The 18,015-nt window shown below is 36.9% G+C and overlaps 1 protein-coding gene across 2 annotated transcripts in view; it reads right to left on the reverse strand.

The window, feature by feature from the left end:
- Positions 1–18,015, reverse strand: part of PTPRR (protein tyrosine phosphatase receptor type R) — a 246,176-nt gene that overhangs the window by 100,030 nt on the left and 128,131 nt on the right. For both annotated transcript variants that reach the window (XM_079141329.1, XM_079141330.1), the window contains 3 exons: positions 10,890–11,003; positions 8,141–8,296; positions 1,100–1,210 (listed from right to left, as the gene is read on the reverse strand). In XM_079141329.1, the coding sequence (XP_078997455.1) occupies positions 1,100–1,210; positions 8,141–8,296; positions 10,890–11,003 (381 nt within the window). The remainder of the gene's footprint in view (positions 1–1,099; positions 1,211–8,140; positions 8,297–10,889; positions 11,004–18,015) is intronic.

An 18,015-nucleotide genomic window follows, 5' to 3' on the forward strand; every position in this document is an offset into this window, starting at 1 on the left:
TAGCCATGTGCCACCAGGTTGCTTCCAGGTTTTGAGTTCTAGGAAACAGGTCCATCTTTACCCTATTCAAGGTCTTAATATTCCTCAAACTTAGATCTACTCAGCCTCTGTCTATCTGGACTGAGCTCCAATTTTTCTACCATAAACCCCTTCCCAGCACGGGGAGCACAAATGAGCAAAATCCACAAAAACACTGGGTAATGCTGCTGATTGTGAATAGAATAAGTAGAATAATGCTTATTTGGGGCCATTTAAGAAGTATAAAAGAAGAATTTTTGAAAAATGTGCAAAATTAAAAAAACAGCACATGGGGAAAAAGATATTAAAACCCATCTATAAACTTCAAATATTATGCCATGTCACAAAATTTTCAAAGAAATAAAAGAATAATTTTCTACTTGAAAGATAACTCTTAACTCTTTCAATATCAAACAGCACTGTGTAATTTAGTGGGTTAGGTTTATTTGGATTCTAGTGTAAAAAATTAGAAATATGATGTTAAAGTATACACATTGAAACTTACGGAACTATTGAGTATATACTTTTACACTTATATATTCACCTAAAATATTAGTTGGTAGAGGTGATTTAGCCTGTGAGGCTATAATCGCCTCTTTTGCATGCTGGTATATCATAGAATGCTTTCAAGAGTCTTTAAAAGTAAGGAAATAACTCTGCCTTGGGGAGTTAAGCTTGCCCCAAAGACACATTTCTTCTTTTAAATTTTTCCTGAGTTCCATAAAGATGATATAAAAGGAAGAATAAAGTAAGTCCAAAGTATGCCCATGAGACTTTAATGACTTTGAGGATTTCAGTGACCTCAGTAAATCACCGTCTAAAGCTTCATTCTCAGAGTTGATCAAGTTACTAAAAACTTCAGTGCAATTACATCTCTGTTCTTAAGCAGGTCAGCATCCACACCTCCACAGACTTTGCTTTTAGCAATCACTCTGCTGTCACAGAATATGCCCGTTAACTAACAGGATTACAGTCTTGCTTCTTTTCCCAGCCTTTCAACATTCATTTGAATGGCAATGCATCCAATAATATTAAACAGTGAACTCAGCATAGGATAAAATATACAAAGAAGCCAACTTACCATCAAACACGTTACTATAATAATAAAGATGCTGAGAAAAATGACAACAGCATAAAATCCTTCTTTGCTCCAGATTTTGTCCGCTTCATGCTGCCCTTGTAAAACATTTTTCTTTAAAAGCAAAACAGAAAGTCCAATGTTAAATGAGAGCTTGAGGAAACTGTGGCGTTCTTATTAGACACTAAAATATTTTTAGCTTTATTCCATTCAGTGTAGTGGAACACACCTACACCCCCCGCTGCCTGCGCTGCTTCTCAAACTGATCTAGACGACAGACAGCCACCCTGATACATTAAAAGATTGTGCAGTCTCTGGAACAGGAGCAGGCATGCCCCGCGGGGCATAGCAGGACCTCGCCTTTGGAAAAGTCCCTCACTGTCTCTCTAGGAGCTACCTGATTCTTAGGTAAGAGAGTTCCGTTTCGTGCTAAGGAAACTTGTTTCTGAAGCTTTCCTTACTCTGAGTCCCTCCCACACATCAACTCCTGGTTTACCCCGGCTTACGTGCAGCGCAGGAATATTGCTTTTACTTTTAAACAAAAGCCAGACAGGTGCGAACAAAAGCTCCTGATGCATTCATAAATACAGCAGCAATATCAGGATCACTGTCCCCACCCCTTATCACATCAGTCCCCCACTCCCCCAAGTGGTGTTTACTTTGTCGAAGCACCATCCCAACTATATAAATTGTTAGGACATTATAATTTATTTAAAGCAACAGGGAAGACAGAAAGTTCAGAGTTATTTGGTAATAAAAGGTAAAATAAATAGGTTTATTTTTATTGCTTTTGCTCCATCCTGTGGGGGTGGAAAAGTAGAGAAGCAACAGAAATAAAATGTGAATGTCTTGTATTTGAAGTTTCCCATTCTTTAAAGAAGATAGCACACTGACATAATATCCTCTATAATGAAATTGTTTTATAAAATAGTGACATTATAGATTGATAGCTAAAGAAACCTCAACTTGAAACCAACTGGTTTGAGATGAGGAAAAACAAAGTCTAAGTTATCTCAAATGATTCCACTCATCTAAATTCAATCTCATTGAAAGCTGCTTTTTTATTCCCTTAGTCAGGGCGGTTGTCATCCTTGGATATTGTCTGCAATGGCTAAGAAAGCCTTGAGTGAAACTTGTCTTCTAGGTGCCTGAACTTTGAAATAATTTCCAATTGTTCATTACACCTAGAGAAATACATCAAATATTTGTAAACTAGGCAAAATATTTGCCTTGAAAAAATACTTTATGAGACTTTTTATCTTGGAACTCAAATTTTGGTGGAAAGATGAGCAAGGCAGAATAGAAAAGATATTTGAGCTTGACTGTTATTACAAAAATTATTTGGAGAGAGACATATGCATTGCTTGAAGTAGTAAAGTTTTCATTTTCTTTGCATGTAAGATAGTGATGTGCTCACTGTGATATCTTTTTTACTTTTCAGAGAGATACATAGATATAAGAAATAATTTAGACACATATTTTAAAAGTATGTAGATGATAAATTAGTGGAGAATCTGAAAATACTTGGATGATGGCGTGATTAGTAACTGAGTATCCTGCTGGAAAGAAAATCTTAGGTTCAAGTGATGATTTTCTTTTCTATTACCTCTGACATCAGCCAGATCATTTTTTTTTCCCAGTGTCTCTATAAACATAGCTGAAAAGTAGCAGAAAAGAAAACTCTTGTAGGAATCAAGTATAAATATGGAAATGAATTTTTTTGCAAGCAACTAAATAGCATCCGTTGTTTGCTATAAAAGCAAACTAGTTAAGCCTTCAAATAGGCAGCATAAATTGTCAAATTTAAGTATAAGAATCTGAGCTTAAATTCATTTGAAATTTGGATAAAAGTGGTGGTTAGGTGGGTGGAAAAAGATGATGTGTTCCTAACCTGGCTTGGTTTATTTTATTTATTTTTTTTCTGCTATAGTTCTACAACTTCTAAAATATCAATGTGTTCCTTTCTGCTCAAGACAAATCTTGTGCAGGGCTCAGTGGAGCACGCCTGTAATTCCAACTGCTCGAGTCTGAGGCAGGAGAATCTCAAGTTCAAAGCCAGCCTCAGCAATTTAACAAGGCTCTAAGTAACTCAGTGAGACCCTGTCTCTAAATAAAATACAAAAAAGGACTGGGAATGTGGCTCAGCGGTTGAAGTGCCCCTGGGTTCAATTCTCAGTACAAAAAAAGAGAAAAAAAAAGACAAAGCTCATTTGTTTTCCTTTTTAACTGAAGCTATGATGATGGAAGAATTCTCCTCTACCCTCCCATCCCCCACCTCCAGTTCGAAGGACACATGTTTTGAACTAGAACTTAGTCACTGCATTTTCTTGGTAAATAGATTTCCTTCTGAGTCATGCTACTCCTGCTGAGCACTACTATATTTGTACAGAGATCTGAAAAACTTGATAAGGACAGGGTAATAAATGGAAAAGTTTGTAGTTAAGATCCCACAAATCAAAAGATTATAACTCACAGAAATCTCCAGTCTAACCTTTGCATTGGGTCAACCTGATTCTTTCATATTTTATCAGGCAGTTGAGGGTTCAGTAATTCACAGACTCCACAGCAGGTCAAACTGATGCCACTGTATCATCTTTATGTTTTATTTCATAGCTACATTGCTTTGCCCTTTAACTTGGTAGCAGGGAAGAAGCTGATGAGTTTCATTATTTAAAATTTGAATAGTTTCCCTAATGGCTACTATCTGTTTAATCATTTAATATATGGGTTAAAAGTTTGTGATGTTCCCCCTCTCCCTCCTCTTTATTTTCTTTCCTTTTACTTTTCCACTTCCTTTCCTTTCCAATTCTGATCCTAAATGCTAGAAAAGATGATACAGCTATACAGATGGATAGAGAGACTTTAGGATCTATCTCTCTGGGAGAGATGAAGCACGCAGAATAAGAATGAAATGAAAACGTTATAAGTTATCTGTTTAATTTGGCCAACTTAGGCAAATGAATGAGATGTATCTGACAATATGGCTTTGTTGGATACATGCCAAACTTCCACTGCATTAGGTGCAAGGTGAACACTTGATCTGAATGATCAATACATGTCAACATTGATTGTATATCTCCTGTGCAGGGTATTGCTTGGCTCATAATTCTTTTGATTCAACTGCTGGCTAATGCTCCAAGTTTGAAGGAAAATCAACCAACTCATGAATTATGGTTTATATGTGCATGTTATATATTTTTTTCTCTTTGTAAATATCCCACGAATGTATCAGGCAGCATATTGGCCTATTATTTAAAGTAGGTAAGTTTCTCCTTTGAAATATAAGGCCTGTGAAACTGGAGTAATTTGCAGTTGAATAACAACAAAATTCCTAAATGATTTCAATATTAATGCAAAGCTTATCATTTCAATAGACATTCATTTTCTAAAAACACTTGTAAACAGAGATTAAATAATGAATTTAATTCCATTTCCCCAGAATTTGACTTACTAGGCAAGCGAAGGCCTAGTTTTATCTTTATGGACATCTTACAATAAAATAATACTTAGAAGTCTACAATGTTCTAGGTGTCACATAAAAATATGTAAAAGAAATAATGTCTTTTTTCTTAAGAAGTTTAGACTGGAAACAAAAACAGGTGAACAAACAAAAGTAATTCTCTATTTAGTAATTTTGTTTCCCAAGTGTCATTTCTAAGTTTTTAAAAAAGCATATAAAGAAACAGCAGCAACAACAAAAATATCTTTCATGAAAGTTATTGATGTAAATTTAGGAAATAGATGCTTTGAGACATTGTTCGTGATATTCTGTTATCAACGTAAAAGGTGAAAAGTCAAAAGATCAAAGTTCTTTTTATTTTGTTAATGAATATGTTACCACAGCCAACTGCATTTTGAGGATTAAAATGTGAAACAATAGGTTGAAACATAAGCTGTTATAACTCATTAACCAAAAGAAGATGGATACAGAGGTAGGAAAACTCAGAGAATACCACTAGCTAACTTTAAACAACTACCCACAAATGTGTTGGCAATATTCAAAGCTCTCTCTGTGGTTCTGAGAATGACTTCCCTTTGCACATGCTCAGGGCTGAGTGCTTTGTCTCAGGCTTCAGGTCAAAGGGGGATGACTGGCCAAATATGCTTTCATTCCTCAAGTTCTGAATAGGCCTTGTGACCTAGAGTGGACTAATAGCTCTGATAGATGGTGAAAGTAATCTCCTCATCAGCTCTGAGCTGGGGAATGTTAGAGGACCCTAAGTATTTGCTTTTATATAGTTATTTCCCCCAGGTGAGCAAATCTGGGTGACTTAATAGATTGCTACATTTCTAAAGCCTTCAGAATGGCCTTTAAATTTACAATAAAGAAACAGGGAGGGGGTTTATATTATTCTCTAAAAGTTTACATGAAGCAGAATAAATTCATTCAATGGCATTTTTTAAATTTAGAGGAGTTATCCTAGGCAAGAGCTGTGCTAGTCAGGCTGTGAAGGGCCTAAACCGTGAGAATAGGATTGGTTTGTTGTGCAGAGTAGGTCACTTCAGATTCAGAGGCAGGTGGGGCTGGGAGGGGTCTGGCGGAGTAGTCTTCTGTTGACCCTCTTCTCTGGCCTCTGGGAAGCACAAAGGGGAGTCCTCTTCAAAGTTCCTTTGGCATGGGCATAGTGCTGTATTCTGCTTCTCTGTACTTTACTTGCTCCTCAAGAGCATAAAGTCATTGAGAGAAAGAATCACATTATTTATTTATTTGCTTGTTTGTCTATTCATCTGCTTTTCTGCCTTTGGATACAACCTAGCTCATCATGTGGCTCTTTGTTGATTCAGGTTTTCACTGTGTGCCCTTTGAATGCCAGGCCCTAAGTGCAGACTCTGAAGACACAGTTATAAGGACATGTCATGTGCTCTCAGGGAACCCACCCCAGAGAGACAGACTTGAAGGTCAAGGGGTTTCTGTTCCAAGTTCAAGGGGAGCATAAGGCAAGAGGTGCCCAGGTCTACAAAGGCACAAGGGAAGGCTTTGCTGTCCAAGAGACAGATCTTGCAGAAAGAAAGGTGCACAGAAGAAGCCATGTACCAAACAGCATGGAGGGAGGAGAGTATGTGGGGCTCCTGATGTCTCTATGCTTAGATCTGCTGAAACTAAACTAGAAAAGGGTGCTCAACACTGATGGAGTCTGGTACCTGGAGGACCACATACTGTACTAAGAAATCTAGACTTCTTTCTGAGGTACTTTGGAAGCCAAAGAAGAATCATAAAATTAGGACAGCAAGCCACATTTACATTAACAAAGATCACTCCAGGGGAAAAAAGCAAAACAAAACAAGCATAAAGTCCCCACATGTGTTTTGGGAGAAGAGGGACAGAGAAGGGGGACAAGACTAAAGCAGGAAGATCAGCGGGGAGTGTTGTTACAGTCACCATTCTATGATGACATACAGTTGACCTTTCTGTTTGTAGTTTCTTCATCTGCTGGTCCAGTCAGCCATGAATGGAAAATATTAGGGGAAAAAACTGCACCTGTACTTAACCTGTACAACCTTTTATTGTCATTGTTCCCTAAACAATATAGTATAACAACTATTTGTATAGTACTTCTATTATACTAGGTTTTATAAGTAATCTAGAAATGATTTAAAGTATATGGGAGAATATGCATAGGTTGTACGCAAATACAATACCATTTTATTTAAGAAATTTGAGCATCCATAGATTTTACTATCCTGGGGGAACCTGGAATCATTCCTCCAAGGATACCAAGGGAGGGCTGCATGTTCCCACTCTGCCAATCTATTCTTTAGTCAAATTATTTTGTTTAGTACCTATTCTATGTGAGGATTTCCTCGTATATCTGAAAATTTTAATCTGTATTTCAAGTTTATAAGATAAGGACTCTTACCTGTTTTGATTCTGAAGAAACTGAGACTCAGGCTGACTCTATGCAAAGGTTAAATGACCTGCCCAAGGTCACACCCATCTTAAGTGTCAGCTTTGGGATTCAAGCTGTCTTGTACCAAAGCTTTTTATATCATACCTGTGATATTTTCTGGATGAGAAGCAGTGTGATTTACTGGGAAGAGAAATAGACTTTTTTTTTTCTTTTCTGTTTTTGGTACCAGAGATTGAACCCAGGGGTACTTATCCACTGAGCTACATTCACAGCTTTTCTTATTTCTTACTTTGGAACAGGGTCTTACTAAGTTGCTTAGGCCTTTGCTAAGTTTCTGAGGCTGGCTTTGGACTTGCAATCTTCCTGCCTTAGTTTCCCAAGTCCCTGGGATTAACAGGTGTGTGCCACCACACCTCACGTAGGAATAGACTAGAAATCAAGATATCGAGATCTTAAGTGTTGCTTTATCCTTTGTTCTGTCATCTCAGGGGAGTCAGTTTCTGTGGATCTTACTTTTCTGTATCAGCAAAATGTTCATGTTCTCCTTCAAGGTCAAGTTCCATGATTTTGTGGATCAAATTCCATATGTTTAGGATGTCGATCATTCCGGTTTTTGAGAGTGAGATGGAAGACAAGAAGCAGAGAGGGGACTCAATACACTCAGGAGCAAGACAGAGGAGGTGGTAGGGGAAAGTTTTGTAAAGTGTTAAATTTGGAAAATACAATGGAGAAAATATTGACAGAATTTAGGACTGATTTTCTCAGCAAAGGAAAAAAAAATTCAACCTAATTCCAAAGTGATCATTTTTCACAATGAAGGCTGTGAGGACAGGTATATCTATTGACGAGGAAAGATAAAGATTGTGGTTTTTTTGTTTGTTTGTTTGTTTTGACCTCAGTTTCAAAATGTAACTGGTCTTCCTTCTAGATTAAATTTACTGGATAAGTTGAAATAAGTTACAAGGCCGAAAAGATTTCTGAAGAATGTATCAAAAGTGGAACTTTAATATGAAAATGAATTTCCTTAAGGAACAAACCTAAGCAGTTTGAAGAGCAGAGAATTCTGACCCTTAGGGAAATGTTTTTTTAAGTCAAGTAACACACCATAAACAGCTTTCATCTCTTGTGGGACTGGATTACCATATCATGCTTAGTGTACAAATTTTTAAATGAAATATTCCATGCAATGCCATACCTCAGGGGAGACTTCTGTGATTCCAAATTGGGATAAGCTTTGATGTAAAACATTGATGTTGAGTGAACGTAACACTTCTTTAGAGGGCAGAGCGTCAGAAATTCCTGCTTTTCGGTTTATGGGAGACACAAATAGTTCAACACTGTTCTTCTTTTCCTAGTAAAAGCAGATGATTTGTATGTGTTATAGACATTTTAAGCAATGTTGTATAATATTTTATTTTAGAAACATTGTAGAAAATCAGAACCCTGGAATCCATAAAGTCATCTTGCAGTTCACATTGGTTTGTTATTCTCTGATGGAGTTAATTTTACCAGTCCGACATCTAAATTCTTTAAATGATCTCCTTTCAGTTAGCTGGTTCTCCAAGATTTAGAATTTTGAATTTCATTGGATGTTGGTTTATTTTCCATTCCATATTTTTATTTTTGGACTATGTTGTTCAGATGTTCTTGAGTAGTTACATTTAAAGAATTGTTTTAAAATCAAATGAATTAAATAGAACCTGATGTAATAGCACCAGAGTGGACACCACTATTCTCTATGCCTTCCTTGTGACTTTATGAAGGTTCAGGCTGGACTAGCCAAGGCGAATAATGCTAAATGAAGTCCCTTCCCTGACTCTGTCCACCTCAGACATGTCACATTTTTAAAGTCTACTCTGTGGTAGAAATGCATATGTTTTGCAGTGTATGCTACTTTTCCTATTAATAGTACTTTGTTAACATAAATGGAGACAGATTTCCTACCATAAATGGCTCATATGCCACATACACACAAAAAAACAAACACCAGACAAAAAATATCATTGACGTGAAAGTATTCTCTTTTACAACTTATACAATGCAATTATAAAAGGAAATTATTGTTAGTCTTTTCTTTTTGACAGAGTTCTCTTATGCTAGAAAATGTTCTTTAATGCAATTTATCAGAAGTTCACCCATCTATAAAATGAAGTATTGATGTACTCCGAGCAATCCAGAAAAAGCTTCTGTTTGTAAGAGCAACAGACAATGACAATCAGTATTTATACTGATGTGAAATGTGCTTATGATAATTTATTATATAGTTTATGACCTAATAACAACAATGGAAGGATCGAACATTTGTTTTATGCCTGGCATGCTCTTGTGTACTTTAAATCTGTTATTTCATTAGAACAGTCCCAGGAGATGGGAATTATGGTTATCTCCATTTCACAAACATGAGTGGTTTGCCCATGGTTATGTCTGGGGCAGCCATGCTAGCAATGGAGTGTGGTTCTGCCTGTCTGTCTCCAAAGCACATGCTCTTCATCATCCTGCTCTGCTGCCTTAGGTATTGTAACTCTGCCCACTACAATAACTACTTTTAACAATGCTACTAACATTCTCCAAGGATATGTAGATCCTTTTCCAGGTGTGGCAAACCCCTCTCTCATCCCTGCAAACAGCTATTATGTTCATTAAGTCTATATGCATAAAAGTATATCTTAGATACTTATGTGCACGTGTATGTCTCTCTGTGTGTGTGTATGTAAAAAATCTAGATCTAGATAAGATTTTTGTACTATCTAAATTTTCTCATTTGAGCAAGATAAGCCCTGGACATAATAACCTACTTTATTCTTAAAGGCAATTATAAAATGTTGTTTGTCCTCTTCTCTGAAACTGAGACAAAACTTTTTACTTTTTTAAAAAGCTTATTTAGTCTCAGAAAATCATTAGCACACAGAATAAAACCTTTTCTAGGGAATGAAACAACTTGCCCTCCAACATGCTGAAAAACGAGAAGAAACATAAATCTAAACCAAAATGAAAAGCAGATTCTATCCATAGCTGGGAATGCAGACGTGGAGACAGTGGAAGGCTGAGCTCAAGTAGGAACATGGCAATTAAAGGCAGGGAGAATGTTTATAGTCCTTGCTTAGATTCCTAATGCAGTGGAAATGAAAAACAATACAAAAATTCCAAGGTTCCTTTTCCTGTGAACCTTAGGTGATTAGATTTTATGAAGAACAATATCATCTGATCTGAATATCCCCCTCCCCTTTTTTCCTTTGCACCTCCAAGTTTAGATGGGAACATTTAACTGGATGATACTGGATGACATCCAGGTTCCCAAACACTAAGGAAGGGTACAAAAAAATGGATATGGGTGATTGACAATTAGGTCTAAAGTGGGGTCTCTGCAATAAATTTCTTGGGTTTACCTATCCCCACTTCAGATGCCCATCCAAATTTTCTCTTGACTTTTCTGGACTATCAATTCTTGCATTCCATTTGGGCTGCTGTCTGCAGAGATTAGGTCTTTATTCAAAGTCCTCTGCTTCTGCATTCTTTGTCCATCATTCTATTGATATACTAAAAGGGGGTTTTAATTGATACTGCCTTGATACAGAAGGTTCTACTCTAATGAGGAATATTTGAGGAGTAGTGTTAAGTTAGCAAGGCAAGTTTTGAGGGCCCTTTATTCACATCTACTATGACAGGGTTTACAAACTTTTCCTGAAAAGGACCAGATAGTAAATAATTTAGGCTTCATGGGCTAAACACTAAATTGCAATTATTCTAATCTGATGCTGTACGTATGAAAGCAACCACAGTCAATGAGTGGAGGTGACTTGCTCCACTCAAAGTCAATGAAACTTTGTTTATAAAAATAGGTAGTGTGCAGGATTTGGTTCATGAGTTATTAGAACTATAGCAAAAGTGTTTCCATGACATAAGAAACAGCTTGCATTTTGAGAATGTGGGAGTAGGTATCTTACAATGAGACGGTTGATGTGCACTTGCTGGGGTAAAAGCCCTAAAGCTGCAGCCACTCCTTGTCGGAATATCCGAAGCAGGGTTATATTTAGCTTGTTTACATCCATTTGCAGTGTCTGGAAAAGAGAGAAAAAATTTCAAATTTTAGTAAATTTTTGGTTCAGTTCCTGACATTGACAGTTGGTTTGTGACTGATGACTGACCACAGCAATTTCTGTGACTGATAAGTTCACACTCTGGGTGCTTTATTGAATTTTTGTGGAAAGAAAGCTGTATGGACATTTTTTGTGAATTTTAATTATGTAATAATGCAATTTGTCTAATTATTTAAAAAACACAAATAAATGGACAACTCATAAAGAATTTCATGGCAACATGTCTTGGATTTATTTTGTTTCTGTTCAAGTCCAAATGGAATCTGCAGCCAAGTATATTTCAGCTATCCAAGCTGAAAGGCATATTTAATCTGTGTTCAGTCACAGAGACAAAGATGCTGTGTAAGTTCTATAAAGCCTGAGTTGGCAGTTTCTGTATATAGTGATCTGCTGCTGGTGCAAGGCAAACAAATGAAGCACAATAATGATTTTCAAACTCTTAGAAAGCTCAGGGTACTGATGATTTGGCCCCAGGTAAATAACTCATATTCAATGTTTGAGCAAACAATTTTCAGGTTTGCTTTGGAAAAATGTCTAAATGTTAAAAATTTCCTAAAATACAAATCAAATTGTGATATTATTTAAAATCGCCTTAATTTATGTCATGAGTACTATGAGTATTATTACCATGATATGGTTCACTGTGTATTTTCAAGAATGCACCTTAATTTGTGATAGATACTTGCCAGGTAGGCAAACCAAATCTCTATGCATTTCTTATGTCCTTACAATGCTTAATCCACTGATTTGACCATAGTAGGTTATCAATAGCTGTTGGATGCTGCAATATCACATCTTCTACAAAATGGGGCAAACTTCTAAGTACACGCTTCTCTGATAAAGAACTGTTTTATAAGTGCAACCTACTATAGAGTAGAAACTCTTAAACTGAGCCTTCGCCCAAGTTGCTATAAAAGGAAAATGATACTGCTTTGAGAACTTGTAGTCTTGTTCAAGGAAATAATACACCTTCTCTACATAAAGTTGGTACAAAACAAGTTACTGGAGACTGGACCAAATGCTTAATGCTACAGGAGCCTCAGGTACTTTGGGAAGGCAAAATAGAATGGTTCTGGTCAAGATGGAAGGCTCTGCTAACTACCCAGACTGCATCCTCCTGAGGATCTGTTAATGCTTGCATAGGGGCAGGGACCCTGGGGCTTGGTCATGGTAGGGAGCTGGAACTGAACTCCTTGCAAAAAATTGAGACCTAGAAAAAAGGGCAGAATCATCAAAAAACCATTCCTAACAGCCCAAGAGGCAACGATTGGCTATTAGGGAAGGGAAAAGGAGAATTATTTTGGTGGTAGTTTGAAAAGCTATGTCAACACTGGAAGTAACATTTAAAAACTATATTTATTTTTATGATATTTCAAGTAAAACAACAGAAATTTATTGTCTCAGTTCTAAAGGCAAGAAATCTGAATCAAGGTATTGTTGGATCATGTTCCCTTTTAAACCTGTAATGGGGAACCTTCCCTTGGGTCTTCAGCTTCTGTTATCGACCAGCGGTTCTTGGTATTGTGTGACTTGAAGATGCACCACTCCAATCTCTGCCACTGTCATCACATGGAATCTTCTCCCTGTGTATCTGCATGCTATCTTCCTTCTGTGGTTGTCTGTGCTCATACTTTCCCTTTTTATAAGGCTCCTGGTCATACTGAATTAGGAACCCAACCTACTCCAGTAAGACTTCATTTAAACTAGTTACACCTGCAACAATACTATTTCCAAATGAGGTCCCATCTTCAGGTATTGGGGAGTTAGAAATCCAACATATGAATTTTTTAATAACTTTATTTTGTGTTTATTTCTCTATATGGTGCTGAGAATTGAACCCAGTGCCTCATACATGTTAGGCAAGCACTGTGCCACTGAGCCACAACCCCAGCCCCAAACATCTGAGTTTTGAGGGGACATGATTAACACCAAACAAGAAGAAAGTTAGAAATCTGAGAAAAGGCACTGTTAACATATAGACAGAGAATTGTCTAAGAACTTTGAAAATTTTGCATATTTTCCTTCAAGCTCTGAGTTAATACACATTGGAGGTTCATGTGCATCCCTTGGTAGGAAGTCAGGTAGGTGTGATGGAAGTATCTTGGTTTCAACTGTGGAGTGGGGTATGGAGCTTATTGTGGGTAAAGGTAGTGACAATGTCTAGGTGAGCCCAAAGGAGGGCTAGAAGAATCTATCCACAAGTTGAAAGGGACCTTCTGTTCTGGATTCACGTCCCCCCAGCAGTTTCTACTGGACTTGGGCAAGGTGACTTCTATCTCGATAATATGTGATCCTTTTCTTTCAGAGAGTAATATTTTTTATTAAATAAAAATCATCTATGGTACACAAGTGGTTGCCCTATTATTCTTTGCACTTTTGTACAGCCTAAAATGTTTCCAACATATGATATCATAATTTAATGCAGAAAGCAAAACTTGAGCTAAAACTTAAGGACCAGTAGGATTTGGAAATGCAATGATGAGGAAAAACAGTATTATGGTTTTAAGCATGATTTATTATCTACCTGGGAAACCCAGGTTAGTCAGTCAGTTGGTGGCTCTGAGAATCAGAGGCATCCTTGCCTGGAGTAGTTGCTTTCTACTCTGCCAGCCTGTGGAAGCTATAAGAGACTGTCTATTCCTTTTCCTCTGCGAGAGCAAAGAAGGTTCATCAAATGGATTTCCTAAAACATCGAGGACTGCCACTTCTGGCTTACCACCAGTGTTTGTCAGGCAGGGTGAGTAGGCAGACAATGTCCTAGATCCCCAGGGACAGGATTGGTAGCCAACAGTCTATGCTGGGATCTGAGAGTCAAGGGGGTTGTGTATACACTTGAGAACTTAATTCCCAGGGCCATGATTAACTGAGGTTTGTAACTGTGGAAACAGTATTAAAGTCTCTAGCTGTAAAGGTAAATGGGAAGTGAAATAGGAACTCAAGATTAAAAATCAGTCAAAAAGGCAACTTTTCAAGAAGGTAAATGCTGTGCATTTGAAACAAAAATTTAGACTACCCAACTAAAGTGGAGTTGAAGTAATTAGTTGAAATTGAAATCATCTGGCTTGTTACTCGAAAAACATTTGAATAATTTGCCTCAGTTCTCTGCTTGCCTGTGAAAAGCTGGATTGAGTCTATGGAACATGACTGAATTTTTGACTATTCTACCATGAAATAGAAATGCTAAAATATAGTGCACACAGATACATGTGTGTTTGAGGGGCTAATAAGTGCCAGATATTATACATAAGTGCAATTTAGGAAAAAGAAAGGAATCTGGAAAAAAATGAGTTTTATTTCACATATGATTACTTGGAGTTAATGGATGTATGCTATCTACTTCTTGAAAAGTTGTTAGAAATGCGCATCTCCTCCGTATCCTATTACATGAAATCACAATTGTAGAATACAAATTCCCAAGGAAATAGTAAGGTCACGGCTTTAAAGTTACCATACAACTGTGCAAGATATATTTTAGTCTGAATCCTAGACCCTTTTGATCATTCCTATCATTAAATACAAATGATTTAAGATTTTAATTTCAAAGAAATGAAAATGTTCTTTCCAAATGTAAATGCTAAGCCATTTTACAGTAGCAAATAATGCAAATGGAGTTACAAACACTCAGTTAGTTATAGTTTGGATATTGGTCCATGTGCCGAAGGCTTAGTCCCCAGCCATGACACTATAGGGAGGTGGTAAAACCTTAAAGAGGTAGGGCCTAGTAAGAGAAAGTTAGGTCACAGGGAGGCCTTGGAGGGGATATTGGAATGCTGGCCTCTTTGTGTCTCTTTTTTGCCTCCTGGCTACCATGTGGTGAGCAGGTTTTTCTGCCATATGCTCCTGCCATGATGTGCTGCCTTGCCACCTGCCCCAAAGCAATAGACCAACTGACCATGGACAGAAATCTCCAAAACAGTGAGCCAGGATAAGACTTCACTCTCTACTAGCTGATAATCTAGTAAGAGAAAGCCGACAGACTATATAAGGATGATTGAGTGCTTTTTCTGATATTGTAAGTATACAAACATACAAATAAATTAAACATAATAAAAAACAAGATTTCAGACTTAATCTCCATATACATTTACTGGGTCTCTGCTTTGTTAAGTGGTTTCCAAGTCAATTCCCCACTACTGTACTCCCTCATAATGGAAAGAGTACTTTGCAACAAGACTTTCTTCCTTTGGTCACTAGACGATTTATTAAACTAGTTAAAACCCATGTGCATTAGATATAAATCAGGCTGACAGGGCTGATTAAAATGTAGCACTTGGATTAGGCAGCAGAATTATGTTTGAACTAAATGTGATTGGTTTTTAGCCTTTTATTTTTAAAGAATAATTGAATTATTTTTGCCCGGGGGGTGTAGTTCATCTCCTCCTGATCTTATTAGGCAGCATAGTCTGTCCCTTGGTCACACCCAGTTAAGAGTCAGGACCATATCCAGTGATGCAAGTTGGGGCAGAAAGGCCAAATGGCCATCTCTCTCCCCTGGAGATGTCCTCAAAGCCCCTAACAGAAGTGCTCTCTCGATTCCCAACAGTTGCAAAGGACCCAGCTTCCCAAAGCATCAAAACCTGTCAGGAAGAATCCACCCCCTCTTTCTGACTTTAACATATCCTCTCTGTTACCTGGAATCTGTATCCACTTTTAGCCAAGGACCTTGCCATTTTTGGTTAGGAGTTGGATTGGCAAGTGATTTCCAGAAGCAAAAGCAAAAATTTCTGTTTATGCCTCTGAATGAAGAACTCCCCTGACCTGTCACAGGTGTTTTATACTGTCACCCAGACCCTTCTTATAACATTGCATTCATTGTCTGCCACTATGTACCTACTAATGATTTTTATTTGTTTTGTATTCCTACTTTCATCAGAGTCTTATGCCTGCTTCTCTATCTGAATGTTCTGCTTATATTTCAAACTCACTATTATCCAAACTGAATGTACTTTTCCATCTCTCTTCCCATCCACAACCCAGTTTGCTTGTTTTTGTATTTTTATATAATGAGATGAAGTACCAGGTTTGGGAGTTATCTTGACTCCTTTCTCCTTATTCTTCACTCCACCATTATGGCATCCAAATAATAATCAAGTTCTGTTTATTCTACCTTTTCAATATCTCTTGAATGGTGAACCCATCTTCTCTTTGTCTATATTTCTACTATCTTACTTCAGACACCCTGACCCCTAGCTCATCATGGTCTTTTGGACTATGTGAGTAGAGTCATGATGGGTTGCCATTCTCCATGGTCTCTAATTCAGTCTTCACATGGGTACCATACATATCTATACAAAATGCTAACCCAATCAAATTTTCCTCAAAATACTTTGAGGAAATCTTGTTTTCTAATGAATGGTCTTGACTCTTTTGGTTCATCAAAATTGTCCTGTCCTTCCAGTCTCCTTTCTACACATTGTACTCCAGCAACACCTAAAGGTCATTAAATATCATGCCCTTTCCACATTGTGTCAGCGCATATGTGGCTCCCTGACAGGGCATTCTTCCTTCTTGGAGACCCCACTCAAAGACCATTCTCTCAGTCTTCCCTGATCTCTCTTCTCCATTTACTTATATGGTTCACTTTTCCCATTAGTACCATGTTGGACTTTAGTTTTTGTTTGTTTTCATTTTTATAATAAAAATGTTATAAAAAATTTAAGGTTCAGAAAGATATATGGTAAAAAGTGAAAATATGCTTATTGTTCCCAACCATTCATCTAAATCCCCAGAAATAAAATTTTTAATAATTTTTGTGTATCCTTCCAAATATTTTTATGCACATATTATATAAAAATAAAAAGTGTATATTATACATCATATGTATTACTATTAAATAAAAATTGGATTAAGCCACATATATTGTTCCACAGGTTTCTTTTTTATTTATTGTATCTGGGATGTATTTTTCTATTTAAGATACATACCATCATGAAATATCATGTTTTGATTCTCATCTAGTAGTTTCTTATTTTTAACAGGTTAGTTTATTTACTTTTATTATTTTAACAGATCTATATGTGCTTTATTACTTAATATTATTATTTTTGTTTATTTTTTATTTCCTTAATTTTTTGTCTTTTTTTAATGTTGTAATATGTTTTGCTTTTGTTTTTCTTTGTTTTTTTCCCTATAGTGCCTATATTTATAACATTTAAAATGCATGAAAACATATTTAAATCTTTATTTCTTAAGTTATGGAATTTAGAATGTATTTATTAACTTCTGCTATGATAAATGAGAAAATATACACCTCTTCCCACCAATTCTTGTGATGATCTACCAGGTTTTGGAAGATATTACTTTTATATTGATATATTTTGTGATCTTTACATTATACTCTGTGCAGTAAAGACCATTCACAATTCTGAATAACTAGTATAAGTGAAAGTAAAGTGACATTTTTCATTCTCAGGCAATTAAGAATGAGGGTGATTTCTCTCTCTCCCTCCTGTCTACTAGCAGGATGGGTCCAGGAAGACCTTAAGATTGCTTTGAAAACTGGAGCCACACAAAGGAAGACATCTGAGCCCACCAATCAGTGCATCAAGCAGAGACCCTCTCCAACAACACCCATTAAACAGTGACCAGAGTTAAAAACACATTCTTATTGTATTAAGCCACCATGACAGGGGGTTGTGTTAGCATTATTTACCCTGATGAATATACAGTTGCCTCTCAGTATTCAGGGTTGATTTGGTCCAAGACTCTCCAAGGACACACTATCTGCAGTTGCTTAAGGTCCTCATATAAAATAGGCTAGTATTTGCATATAACCTACATAATTTTCTGACTTTATTTTTTGGGGTACTAGGGATTTAACCTGGGGCACTTTACCACTGAGTTACATCCCCAGTCCTTTTTATTTTTTATTTGAAACAGGCTGAAGTTCTCACTAAGTTCCCCAAACTGTCCTTGAACTCGTGATCATCCTGCCTCAGCTTCCAGAGTTTCTTGGATTATAGGCCTGTGCTTT

This window comes from Sciurus vulgaris, assembly GCF_902686455.1.
Source record: "Sciurus vulgaris genome assembly, chromosome: 5".
In the NCBI taxonomy this organism is placed as follows: domain Eukaryota; kingdom Metazoa; phylum Chordata; class Mammalia; order Rodentia; family Sciuridae; genus Sciurus; species Sciurus vulgaris.